The sequence below is a fragment of the Euprymna scolopes genome, chromosome 23, assembly GCF_053919585.1.
Source record: "Euprymna scolopes isolate OS-2025 chromosome 23, ASM5391958v1, whole genome shotgun sequence".
Taxonomy (NCBI): domain Eukaryota; kingdom Metazoa; phylum Mollusca; class Cephalopoda; order Sepiida; family Sepiolidae; genus Euprymna; species Euprymna scolopes.
This window is the reverse complement of record NC_136504.1, coordinates 39,458,248-39,472,888: the sequence shown is the minus strand read 5'-3', so window position 1 is coordinate 39,472,888 and position 14,641 is coordinate 39,458,248. Positions and strand designations below refer to the sequence as shown.

The window sequence follows — 14,641 nt, the reverse complement described above, 5'->3', positions numbered from 1 at the left end:
CACCACCAATTTCTTCTGTGCTCTGTTCCAGTGACCTTGCTCAAAATGACTGACCTTATTCTTGGATATTTCTTCCAATTCATCCAAATCTCCTTTTATAGCAGCCATTTCTTTAACTTGGATTTCAACTTGTTGGCACAATGCTTGGCGATGCTTCTCATTTAATTTCTCTTTCAATAACTCTGCAAAAAAAAAAAAAAAAAAAAAAAAAGGATCTTATATCATTAACTCTGACTGACACTGACTCATCATCAACATGTTCGGCTTAATGTTATTTTACATGCTGCTATGTATTGGGTGGCTTTAAGTAATTGATTTCCAAACTAACCTATCTCTGGCCAGGTCTTTATTTATCCATCTTTCTCTCAAGACAATTCTTATCATTTTCTCCCATGCTCTTGTGAACTGGACCTACTACTTTAACTTTTCTACATCTACTAAGCCAAGAACTCTCATTCTTTCAATGTGACCATACCATCGAAGTCTACTCTTCTGCACACATCTTCAAATACTGTCCAAATTTTATGTTTCTCTGAAGTCAGCAGAACTACGCCTGTAGTTATGATGTTGTGTTGCCTATATCATAAAGGAGATCGTGTGTGATCGTCTAATCAGAGTTAATGTCATGTGATCGTCTAGTGGTTCTGTCTATTTGTTCATATGCCGTTGTGGGTGTGTGGTACATGTATTTTTCAACATACCTTTTGCGTCTTGGATGTTGGTCCATCTGGAAATCTCTCGTCTTGGAGGGGAGACTGGTACTTGTTTTGGACGAATATTCATTCACTCCAACACGATGAATTGGTTTTATAGTTTTTATTTCACTTTCCAGATGTCTCGCAGAATGATGGAAAGTGAATCTCTGGCCTGCGTTGTTCTGTTCCTCACACGTCAGCGCCCCCCCCCCCAATGAAGGGGAGGAGACAACGGTGAAGCCGTCTGTCCTCTTCTCAGTCTAAACGAAATCTCCACGATTCAGCTAACCTGATCACGTGACTCACACGCAATCCGATCAGCTGATCCTGACTTCCGGTCAACGTGTCTCAATCTAATTTACACACCTCCCCCTCCCTCTTGATCCATTCTCTAACACAGATTCATATTACACATCCATCGTATCATTCTGATATCAAGAGAAAAATAGAGAAATTAGGCTTCCTTCAGACTCACCTGTATTCTTTTCAAATTCCTGTTGCATTTTCTCCTGCTGAAATTTAATGGCCTGGCAATGTTCATCTTTCAACTTATTCAAAATGGCCTCATGGGCAATCTGTACAGCATTAAGGGAAGCGTTCTGTTCACACATTTTGCTCTCATGGATTTCCTGAAATCATTTTTGGGTTAACAAACGTATTTTTATTAAACAAAAAGTTTGTACCAATTTCTTTCTTGGTTAAATGGATGAATTCAGTATTTAATAGGACAAAAATTTAATGACACACAAACCTTTAATGAAACAAAAATTTAACAACACGCAAATTTAACACAAAAAAGGGATTGACATTTCATTAAACAAAACAATTTTAATTAAAACAAACAAAAACACTTAAAATCATAAAATATCCGGTAGAATTTTTCGAATAGCACCTAGTTTTTCTACCAAATGACAGACTTTCAAATCAGGATTTCTCCACCCCCTTTGAATGATGACCGAACAGGTTCTACCTTTTGATCTCGGCGTGTGCTAACTATAATCATTGTTAAAACTGGAAGATCTTGAGTTAAACAACTTTGTTTGAAGTAATCTTTGTGAGATAAAAGATAAAGTTATTTATCTCTTAGTTTCAAGCAGTTAATATATCAAAATAATGTGTGTGTGTGTGTGTATGCATATGTATATGTGTGTGTCTACATTTGCTTTTAAACACAAGTCACTTAAAGCCACCCAATACATGCCAGCATGTAAAGCCACCCAATACATGCCAGCATCTAAAATGACATTAAACCAAACATGTTGAGGAGTCAGTCGGAGTTAATGTTATAAGATCCTTTTCTTTTTTTTTAAATGTTTCAAACGGTAAGCGATTACGCGATGAAAAACCGGTTATACAATTTATTTATTATTTTTTGTAGTGTGTGTGTGTGTGGTCTAAGGAGTACTTTTCCCACACAACAATCTCACTTGGAATCTAAATATGACCCACAGATAATGCAGATATTTGTTAGATGTATTAAAAGAGATAGTGACAGGACAACAGACAATAACTTAACATTTATATGATATGCAAGGTTGAAACCTACAAAACAAAACAAGTGTCTAAAGCAAATATTTATGCGTTCCAGATAAACATGTAATATGGATATATAGTTTATGTATGAAAATAGGCAGCGACATGACACATACAGTACCAACAAACACGGCAACAAGATAGCACATCTTCAGTAAATAACATATGCTTGGATATATATATATATATATATATATATATATATATATATATCTTCTTTTTTTCTTTTTTTTTTATTACATTTTCACCCCAAACAAGGCAAATTGCCACTTTGGTGTAGGGGGGCTACTATCAGGGGCAACAACTACTTGGGTACTATGTAGGGATTTGAGCAGCAAGATGTCGGTTCACGTTACACTTGAACTTCTGAACGACAGTACTGTTGGGGAAGCAGGGACCTGGAATGGAATTCCAGAGTCTAGCGGTTCTGGGGAAGAAACTATTGGAGTAAAAAGATCTTTTACATCTAGGGATCTCTACAGTGTGGGGGTGGGATTTAGCAGCCTATCGGTATTGAAAAAATTCCATATGGCATAATGGAAAAATAAAAAGGTATTTACAGCTTCTCTTCCAATTTTCGTATTTTAATCATGTCAAATCACACTTCAATTCCTTTCGATGGATTGATTGTTGCTATTTCTTCTGATGAGTTAAGGGCAAAATAGATTCACTGATTGATATAATAATTAAGTGATTGATTTTGCGCTACAAAACAGATACTGTCAAGAATTGTATAAGTCAACTGAATTAAAGGAATAAATTATAAGATGGTTAACATCATGAATTTTGGAATATAACTTTTTGTCATTTATTCTCTCTCTCTATATATATATATATCTATAATATAAAGCTGAACATCTGTGTGTGTGTCTGGTCACGAATAGGCTTCTATATGGTTGACTATTATAGAAAACTGATCACATATAATGATAGATGTATCGAGACACAGGAATGGGTATGTTTGATCTGGCATAATGATGATTCATTAAAATTGTGAGATCTGCGTACGCGCCTGGTCCACAAAGTATGGAAATAAAAATTTAAAAATAAACGTTTACAAGTGTTTTTGATATAGATGTACATAATAATACTTTGATAAGTATGTTTTAATTTAAATAGGGATGGTATAATAAAATTGTGGGGTCTGCGTTCACACATGGCCTCCATAGAATGGAAATAGGCACAAACTTTAACAAAGACTTTTCATATCTATCTGCGTAAGTATACTTTGATAATTATGTTTCAGTTTGAAGAAATATGGTATAATAAAATTATGGGGTGTTCATTCACACCTGACCTCCATAGAATGGAAATATGTCACAAAGTTTAACAAGGTTTTTTAATATAGATCCACTGAATATTGTGATAAGTGTTTCAGTGTGAACAGGTATGGTATAATAAATTATGGGGTTTATCTATTTTATTTTTACTTTCATCATATTTTGCTTTGGTTTTGATACCCCCAAATTCGAAGCTATCTCTTTACAACACTTCCTTTTCATAACCTATCATACTTTCATAAATCAGAGTCCATTTTCTGTAGGCTGTTTTTGAACCCAGTCAACGGCGGGTACTTTTGCTAGTATATATATATAAATAAAAGTGAGAATGTGTGTGTGTATGTGACTACACTTCTCAACCTATATACTTAATGGATGATCGATCTACAGACTTGAAATTTGGTATACAGGATATTTAGACATGTGGAAAACTTTTTAATTGTTTTTCTGAATGAAAAACAGGCTGCTAAGGGGTCAAAATTGAAAAATTGGTACGTGGAGAGGCGGGGGGGGGTCGTTGGATTTTTTATTTATTTGCTAACTGTTCCATGAATGCACAGGTGTGAATGGCTCATATAACAGATGTATTATGTTAAAAATAAGTAGGTTTGAAAACACTTTTTAAAGATCGTGTCAAGCTGATCTAATGTTGATTGTACTTGACTCACTCTCTTTAGGTTTTGGTTTCAATCTCAGTCCGAGTATTTTCTCTTTTTTTTTTTTTTAACTTAGAAGTGAACTGTTTAGAAAAAATATACTCGCATGCACATGTCTCAGCTTCTGTATGAATAAAAATGTAATATTTATGCATATTTTACGACTGGACAATGGTGGGTAAACTGCTAGTATATATATATATATATATATATATATATATATATATATATATATATATATATATATACTTTTTATTTGTTTTACAAAAACATTAATATGTCGCTACACATTCATGAGCATGTTTCAGTTAACCAGTTATAAGTAACTAGAAACCACTTCAGGCGATATTGTTTATATAAAAGTAGAGTCCATAATCTTTTGTATAAGCAATATTGCCTAAAGAGGTTTCTAGTTACTTATAACTGGCTGACCGAAATATGCTCATGAATGTGTAGCAACACATTAATGCTTATGTAAAGCAAAGAAAAAAAGTATATCTTTCTCTACTTCGGTATTGAACACTCTTACATTAACCTCATTAGAACTTTATTGGTTGCCTTACCTCTGAAAAATATTAACCTGGAATAATATATATACAAATATATATATATAGTCTGTTTATTATACAAATATTATTGGTTACATATGTGCATACATGTTTCAGTGGAATCCCAATTGAAGGGTAACACTTCATCAGACCAAAAGTAAAATCAACATTGAAATGGTTTTAGTTTTTATAAGATATTAGGGTGTGGTTTACGTTCTGGAAGAAAGTGGAGGGTATCCTTTGTGAATGTGAGCAGTCGGGATTTTGGAGGGAGGTGGGGTGGAGGAATATACCAGCTCTGTCCTGCATTGAGCACTCTTTAATAATACTGCGAGATTCATTTACATCTAGGAAACCAATCGCTACAACCATTATATGCATGTGTGTGTGTGTGTGTGTGTGTGTGTGTGTCTCTTGCTGAAGATTTTTTCATAAATTTCTACCATTCAGTGAAACACGTGTAAGATGCAACATATCAGCAATAAAACAACATGAATGTGAAATACATTTGTGGCTTTGCAATGTTTACTATCGGTATATATATATATATGCTCTGAAAGTGTAAATCCAAATCTATTGAGCTTAATTGTGGCAATTAAGAAAAACTTTATTAAATATATACATTACAAGTATGTTTTACAATCGTGTGTGTGTGTGTGTGTGCAGAGACGAAAAAGGAAACAAACCAACTTATATGTTTATCAACGTTTCATCTTTATTTCAAGACTTCCTTGGAATGATTAATGATGAGGAAAATAAAATGCTAGTAAAATATTTGAAAATATACTTATGTATTTTTAACATGAAAAGGAGGTCTTTGTTCTATTTCAAAATGAAAAAGTCGTTAGCATTAAAAGTGTATACAGTGTTGTGGAATGGAGTGAGTGATATTTTTAATGCCATTAGCTGTTAAACATTAAAAAGATATGATACAATTTGTGTTCTTTTTGGAATGAATATAACCGTTATAATTCAAATGCTGGATGCATAATTGAAATGAAATGAGTGTTTTTCTTTTGTTTTTATTATTTATTAATTGATTATATATATTAATTATAATTGGTACTATTTTCTGTGGTTTAAATAAGTTAACCTGTATCTAAGATTAAATTCTGTTCCTTTAATATAAGTTTACTAATTAAAGGATGTAAATTATAGAAAATTCCATTATTGGAATTTATTTGTCTCCTCTTTCCATCACTGATTAGTTATTGCCTTGCCCCTTTAAGGCCCGTGAATTGGCTAGCAGGAATTTCAACCCCTACTCCCTTAGGGATCATGTGATCCAGCCTATAAAAATCCTCGCACATTGCACTCTGGGCTCTTTTTCAATCCCAGCAGGACAGCGGCTGCACTTCGATGACAAAGCCCTCGATAGCAGTCAAAGAAAGCCATTCCCTTCTTCTTCGCATTGAACAGTGATTACTTCTCAATGCAGCCCCTGACGGCAGCAAGAAGATAGTCATTAATTATCCTCCAATTTCCACTTACATTGCGACTAAGGCCAAGAAGCAGAATACATTTACGTCCACACAAAAAGAGCCAGAATTGAGGGATACGCACGTGCAACCTGTTACTTGAACTCTTTACTCAGATTAGTTCTTGCGAAGCACATTTTCGCAAAATAATCCTCCTCGTTTCTGCACATTCACTTTTTTTCTTGTTGTATTATATGCCTTTTTTGCTCACCCAATAAAATTGCTCTAAATATTATATACATTTTGTCGTTTTCCTTCTCACAAAAAGCTGTCGCCATATTTCAGTTTCAGGACAGAATGATCATGGCATTCTTACATGTGAGAATTGAACTTTTTTTCAGGGTAAAATTAATCCCAACACCATGTTATTTAATTGTGTTTTAGTTTGCAATAAGTGCTGATTCAAGAAGTCTTTGCCAGGATCTATTTAGAATGAATTTCATGAGTTTACTTTGTTTGAAGTTAAAAGAATGATCATACTCTAATGAATGAGAGAATAATGTATTCAGGGGATTGCTATCTCTTCTATGTTCTCTAAGCCTTCGCTCAAGTCTCTCGTTGAGTTTTACCAATGTATAGTTAATGACAATTATGGCATGGAACAGTATATATATATATTAGCAAGGAGACCCGACGTTATCTGGGATTGAATGATGATCAACGAATATTTCACACTCCTATATTTTTATTGTCACTGAAATCCGTGAAATCGCCCAGGCGGCAGCTTCACATTCCTCCATGCAGTAACTTAGTCTAAAATATGTTATTCTACATTGCACTCTAGAGAGTCTACTGTTTCTTTTATGAAATTATTTTAGATAAACTTCTTTCCAGTTAACAAAAAAAAAAAAAATTAAGAAATTTATGTACAGGGTTTGAACCTACAGTAATTATCAGGGGTATTCCAAGACGAAACTTAACTAAGATCACTCCCAGAGCTATACACTAAAGTTCTGTAAATTTTAAAGAAAATCTGTTCAGCCGTTTCGGAGTCTATAAGGAACGAACTTAACGAACTTACACACATACACAAATTTGCATTTATATATATATATATATATATATATATATATATATATATATACACTAGTGGGTTGCCCGGAATTGAATAATTCACACTTCCATATTTTTATTCTCATTGAAATCGGTGAAATCGCCTATTTTTCAATTAAATTGATTGACTGGAAAGAAGCTCACATGCCTCTCACAGTGACTAAGACCACAATACATTGTAGCCTACACTGCACTGTAGAGAACCTACTGTTGGTTTTATGAAATTACTTTTTATATATAATGGCTTGCATTAAAGCTTAAAATGCAAAAGTCAAGTATCATGCTTTAATTGTGCTCTAAACAGAAACATTCATTTTGAACTTGTCTCTGTCATATCAAAGAACCTACTGTTGATTTTATATGTTGAGCCTTTCGACTTGTCTGGTAATAAAACTTGCACTTGTGATGTTAGGCTGTGTAAGGTGTTAACTTTTGTCAAAATCGCCTGTTCCTTCTTTCATTGGATTATTTCGATTATTAATTATCGATACTTTTGAACAACATTCCGATACAAAACCTATCTAAGGACACTGTCAGGCACATAAAGTACTTTTGTGTGAAATTTCATAAAAATCGGTCAAACTGTTTTTGAGTCCATAACTCACACACAGTTCCTTATATATATATATATATATATATATATATATATACACACACACACACACAGGGCTCCTTCAGTCTTTGACAGACTATGGATACCCACGAAGGGGTGCCTGCGCGTGACTTTTTTGTGACAGGAGGTATGCAATCTCCAACCACAACTCTCCTTAATCGATATTGTTTTAATACCAGTGGCCAGTGAAATGTGTACAGGACGACTGAAAACAAATGCCGAGATAAGCAGAGAGCTCATACAGCGCCTAAAATTCCCAAATGGTCACCCATCTGGTACTAACCAGGCTCGACGTTGCTTAACTTCAAAGCTTCTTTCTTAGAAGTGCACGCCTGTGGAACTCTCTTCCGTTCATCTGTTTCCCACCTGACTGACTACAACTTAGATGTCTTCAAGTCCAACATAAACAAATTCCTGATGAATCGCCCCCCCCCTTCAGTAAGACACTTTATCACATCTCCAATACTAACGATTACTACGATACTATTCCACTGATTACTGTACACACAATAACCCTTATCCTCGACTGGCTTCTGGGTCTTGATAAGTGGTGGCCTCAATGTAAAAAACAAAAAACAACTTTGGTGATCTGACGAGATTATGCCGAATATATATATATATATATATATATATATATATATATATATATATATGCCCGCATTAGATGTGGGTTTATTTAGGAAATGTTTTCTTGTTTTAATAGTAACAGTATGTAAAACGCCAGAAGATCCCAAAGCAAAGACAGACAAATGATTAATTCAAAATGCTGTAATGCTGTGTTCCTCCCACTCCCCAATTTTAGAATGATTTTTTTTAGAAAGCCATTTTTAATGCGGTGGAAACGAGTAGGGACTTCCCGTTGACATAGTGTATTGAAAGTTATTTTTGTTTCAAATTTTTTTTCTTTTTTTTTTAATTTAATGAATTTCACGTTTTCAGTAAAACTTGTCTTCTGAAGGCTGATTGGATAATCGCTTCGGTATCTTCTGACTGCTTATGTAACCTACCAGAAGATGTTGATGCAAAGTTGTCAGAGATTGGGTCGGAAACTGAGTATGTACCTAATCTATATATTAATACAATAGTGTGTGTTCTTGTGTGTCACGCTTACATCCGGGTCGTTTAATTGTCATATTTTTCTATTTCTTGTCAGAAATAATTTTATCAAGAATTCTTCATAAGTTTTGGTTCGGTTTTGATTATGGCCGAAGGAACTCAAGTTATATATATTTTTTTTTTTTCATAAGTTTTTATTTCAGTATCAATTCAAACTAATGCACCCAAGTCATATGGATATATTTTTTTATTTTTGAAATTGCAACTTTATAACATAAAAATCGATGGAACATTAGCTCTATAATAATATATACGAAATCTGCAAGAATTAAAATATCATATTTAAGCGTACTTTACAACCGGGTTTTGCCAGGTGTTCGTGCTAGCTTAGATAAATACTTTTGCAGTTTTAACAAAAAAGCTATAATAATATCAGAGCGTCTCCATTTACACTGAACATCTACAGAATGCCAACATCAATATATTACATATGAATGAGTCCCCGGTGGAATTTCCACAGGTCCTGCTAGTTAATTTATTAATGTGATATAGAACGATGCGAAGTGGTTTCAAATTTAGTAAGAGAAGAATAGTCATGTATGGATCGATAAGAGTGTTTAGAGCCGTTAGTTTCCTTTTGAGAATAAGTTTTCTCTTCTTTTTTTTTTACTTGGGAGTCACCATTTATCAAGGTCCAAAAGGCCACTCAAGGATAAGGGTTAATGAATGTAAGGTGATAGTTTAGTAATCGTTAATGGTGTAAATTGTGTAGAATTTGATTATCTATGGGGACAGCTCAACAAGAACTTGTTTACATTGGAGTTGACGGCTACTATGTTGTATTCAACCGGAAGGCAGGCCAGCGAAACAGTGTTCCACAGACAGGCAGTTCTAGGAAAGAAGCTTTGTTCATGGAATTTGGATTTGGATTTACACACAGATAGAGAGTGGGGGAAATCGTATATAGGGGTTGTAACTAGTCGAGTGTTTTTTTTTTGTATAAGTTTGGTAAGAGGGGACCATAGATTGGAGTTCAGACGAGTGCTTGACATAACTAGTAGATAAGGAAAATGGATCTCATGGAATTGTCGTATATTCACTTGATGTCATTTCTTTATGATATCAGTTCTAAATCCCTCTTCAAAAGATGAATCCAGACCACAGTGTCAACATCTTGTAACAGAACGTGGATGCACGGATGGCAGCTGTATGCAAATTCCAAACTATGTGCAAAGTGACTTCATAGTAAGGAAAAAGAAAAAGACTATAAAAAGATTGTGTGCAAAGGCCGACGAGGACGTTAGAGAGCACAGAAGTCAGAGAGAAGGAGCACGATTACGTTTTATTCGGGAAAGTACCCAGAAATAAATGTTGCTACAACGTGAAAAAGTGAGTTGAATTATTACTTGCCTTCTGTTCCCTGCGACATACTCTGTTACGTGTTGGGTCCTGAAATGTCTACATGTTAATGCGTGTGTAAATGTGTACTAGGTTACACTCTGTCACAAGGATTGAGCAAAATCCACAGTTTACAATCAACAAAACTAGAGGAGGACACATCAGTAAAAATGTAAAAATATAAATCTATATATTAATATGATAGTGTGTGAGTTATTTTCTGTGTCATGCTTACATCCAGGTCTTTGAATTGTTATGTACTCCCATTTCTTGTCATAAATAATTTTACCAAGAATTCTTCATAAGTTTCGGTTTCGATTATAGTTGATGGCACTTAAGTCATCTATTTTTTTATAAATAATTTTATCAAAGAATTGTTTTTTTTTTTTTTTTTTTTTTTTACATAGAGGTCACTACTTATCAAGGCCCGGAGGCCACTCAGGGATAAGGGTTATTGCGTGTACAGTGATCAATGAGATAGTATTGTAGTAATCATTAGTATTGGAGATTTGATAGAGTGTCTTACTTAAGAGGGCGGTTTGTCAGGAATTTGTTTATGTTGGACTTGAAGACATCCAAGTTGTAGTCAGGTGGGAAACAGGCAAGCGGATGGCTGAAAGAACTCAAGTTATATATATATATATATATTCCATAAAATTTTACTTTGGTTTCGATTCAAGCTAATGCACCCAAGCCATATGGATATATTTTTTTATTTTTGAAATCGCAACTTTATAACATATAAAAATCGATAAAACATTAACTCTATAATAATATATACGAAATCTGCAAGAATTAAAATATCATATTTAAGTGTACTTTACAACAAGGCTTTGCCGGGCGTTCGTGCTAGCTTAGATAAATACTTTTGCAGTTTTAACAAAAGAGCTACAATAATATCAGGGTATCTCCATTTACGCTGAACATCTACAAAATACCAACATTAATATATTACATGTGAATGAGTTCCCTGTGGAATTTCCACAGGTCCCGCTAGTTTATATTATTTGGATTATTCGGACTATTGTTCTCATCTTGACTTTGTTCAGGTGTATTTTGTCAAACTCGGAAATCTTTCTGTCGAACTCAGGAATCTGCACGGAATTTTGATCAAAATTCTTTATTTAATCTATGGGTGTAGTAGCACGTTATTATTCTGTCAATCATGACTGCATAGAAGTCTTAAGTAATTTGTAATTGTATTTTGAGTGTTGCCCTTGGTGAGGATTGAACCTTCAACTTCCAGAAGAGTATAATCCTCAGTGTAAGCAACACTCAAATTACTTAGAACTTCTACCCAGTCATGGCTGATGTAAAAAGAGCATGCTACACTCGTGGATTAAATAAAGTGCTTTGTTCGAAATTCCATGCAGATTCCAACGTTCAACAGAAAGATTCACAACTTTCACAAGATACATGAAGAAGGTCGGTGGTTACATCAGCCAAAACATTGCGAGAACAACACTCAAGACGAGAACAGTAGTCTGAATTATCCAAATTATCCAAATTATCATCTCAGAAATTTAAAAACATAAAAATATGAATGTTGATGAAAACAATAGCCTGGAGAAAGTCTCAAGGTAAATAATACTTCCCCGTCTAAAAAAAATAATAAGCGTGAAAATAGTTTTGAATTTCCATAACAACCAAATGTGCAAAAAAAAAAAAATTTTTTTAATTATTCACTAACCTTAATATTTTTCTCATGTTGCATTTTGAGTTTGTCCACAGTTTCTGCATGTGTGCGTTCCAATTGTCTTATATTCTCCTCAAAGTTTGAAATTGTTTCCAGTCTGTTTTTCTCCATCTCATCAGTCTGCATCTGCATTTTGGATTTCTCCTCTTCCAGTTTTGCAGACCAAATTTTCGACATTTGCTCCAACTCAGCGCGGAGTAAAGAAATCTGAAAGCAAATTTTAAATAAGAAAGAAATAAACTTCAGCTTGAAATTACATAGTAGGAGGCGTGTTTTGGTGAAAAGGTTTAGGGATTAAAGGTCAGAAAGGAACACTAGACCAAAAAGCTATGCACACTACATGATTTCTGAGCAAAGCGCTCTTTCTTTCTCTTAGCTGGCGAGATTTCAACCAGAGCAGATGTGTTGGATGGCTCTCTTCATGGGGAAGGAAAGCACATTTTTTTTTTTTTAACAAGGGAGTCACCACTTACCAAAGCTCAAAAGCCACTCAAGGATAAGGTTTAATGAATGTAAGGAGGTAGTGTAGTGATTATCAATGGTGTAAGTTGGTAGAATTTGATTATTTAAGGAGACGGATCAACAAGAACTTGTTTACATTGGATTTGAAGGCTACTATATTGTAGTCAGCTGGAAAGCAGGCCAGCGGAACAGTGTTGCATATGCGGGCAGTTCTAGAAAAGAAGCTTTGTTTATAGAATCTGCATTTAGATTTAGGCACAGATAGAGAGTGGGGGAAATTGTTCATAGTGGTTGTAGCTAGTCGAGTGCTTTTTTGTGAAAGTTTGACAAGAGGGACCATAGATTGGAGCTCAGACGAGCATTTGCTATAAAATACAATAGAGCAGAAATAGGCTCGCAATGTCTCTTCTGTGAGAAAGAGGTTGCAGGGGAGAGAAAAGAGCATCACTAACTAGGTTTCCAAGACGGTTTTGAACTCTATCAATGCAGGATATGACGCACTGAGCAGCTCCTGCCCATCTGTGGCAACAGTATTCCATTTTAGGACGTATTTGGCTCTTATGAAGACAGAGGATTGCATCAGCAGTGAGATATCTATTGAAGCGGCAGAATAATCTAATCATTTTTCAAGCGATCTTGGCAACAAATTTAATGTACCTGTACCATTTCAGATCAGGAAAAAGGTCAGTCTCAGAAGCTTGTCAAGACAGTGCTTCCCCAAGATGAGAGCCATTCATTTCGCTTGGAACATGATGGGAGTCAGATCAAGTATGATGAAAAGGGAGAAGCTTGGTTCTTGATGCATTAAAATTAACCAGCCACCTTTTTCTCCTTTGCTTTACATGACAATGTAGTGAGAGAAGCTATCTGTCGGTCTTTCTCTTAATGTCAAATAGGAGTTATTTCCCTGATGTTATTCGAGTTATATTTAAGAATAAAGACACCATTTACAGATCTAATATCACAATGTTATTGCTGTAAACTGATTTTTATTATAAGCTGATTTATTTAAACATATTTCATTATTACCAGCCGTTCAGCTGAAGGAGAAGACATCCCCCGACGTGACCAACGATGACTATCGAACATCTCAACAAATTCAGTCCAGAACAAACACCAAGCTCTTGACTGGATGTAAAAAATCAAGCTCAGTAAGCATCAACAACACTCTTCAAGGCCTATCAACTCTCTTCAACAACTGATGTGACAACCAAACCCTCGCGGACATTTATCAAGCACCATAAGAATCCACGGACATCACCAACAACCAAGATCGAAGAATTTGCACCAGTTAAAGATGAGTTAAGCTGCAACACGCACACTAAAAACTCGACGACTGGGCATTCGATGATTCAATCAATGCACAGGGGACCCAGTCAACTCGAATGACGCACACCAACACCAGTACAGACCCACTTGTACTTGGCCCTGCAAACTCACTTGCAAATCACACGCAACTTCGATCATAGTGTACCACCAATCTTGACACTTCATTCCACAACATGAACAACACAATTAACAAGTGCAAACCCACTTGCACTGATCTCTTGAACTCTGCAAATGCGCTTGCACTCACTTTTTACTTTCTCATCAACTGCACAGAGGCACATACACCATCGAATTTTCTCATCAACCGTGACAGTGTTCAGATACATTTGCACACATATACATGAACCTTGATACAACTATCCACCACATCTGTTTCTTTGGTAATTGATAATGAGCAATATCCAGGAAGAGCGCCTTGTTGAGGTCACAAATCACTGCTCCTTTTTTAATGTAAACAACGCACTCTGGTTAACAAAAACAGGCATGAAACCGGACATTCCCGGAAATATGCCACAACCATGCATGCTAAAAATAGCAATGATAGTTTTCAAACAGCAAAGAGAAAACACAAAAACTTCATCTTTCACAAACAAAAGCAGAAACAAAGGACTATTATTTCGAATTTAGATTAAAATAAATACACTTAATAAACACTGAAGATCTTAACTGTAAGTAATATGATCTGAAATTAATTATAATCATTCGTTGTTTAGTGACATCATCACTGGCCATGGAGCTTGTATCACCAAGGGTGATAGCTTTCGCAGCAAATCTCCAGTTCATCTCAGGAGCTAGGAGTGCTCCCATCTCAACTTGATGAGAGTCAAGTCGGTAGACCCAGCTA

General features: G+C 35.0%; 1 protein-coding gene across 1 annotated transcript in view; it reads right to left on the bottom strand.

The window, feature by feature from the left end:
• The window catches only part of LOC145245846 (uncharacterized), a 332,738-nt gene that overhangs the window by 21,856 nt on the left and 296,241 nt on the right, over nucleotides 1-14,641 (bottom strand). The window contains exons 12-14 of the mRNA XM_080107508.1: nucleotides 12,001-12,213; nucleotides 1,171-1,324; nucleotides 55-182 (exon numbers count right to left, since the gene is read on the bottom strand). Of these exons, the coding sequence (XP_079963634.1) occupies nucleotides 55-182; nucleotides 1,171-1,324; nucleotides 12,001-12,213 (495 nt within the window). The remainder of the gene's footprint in view (nucleotides 1-54; nucleotides 183-1,170; nucleotides 1,325-12,000; nucleotides 12,214-14,641) is intronic.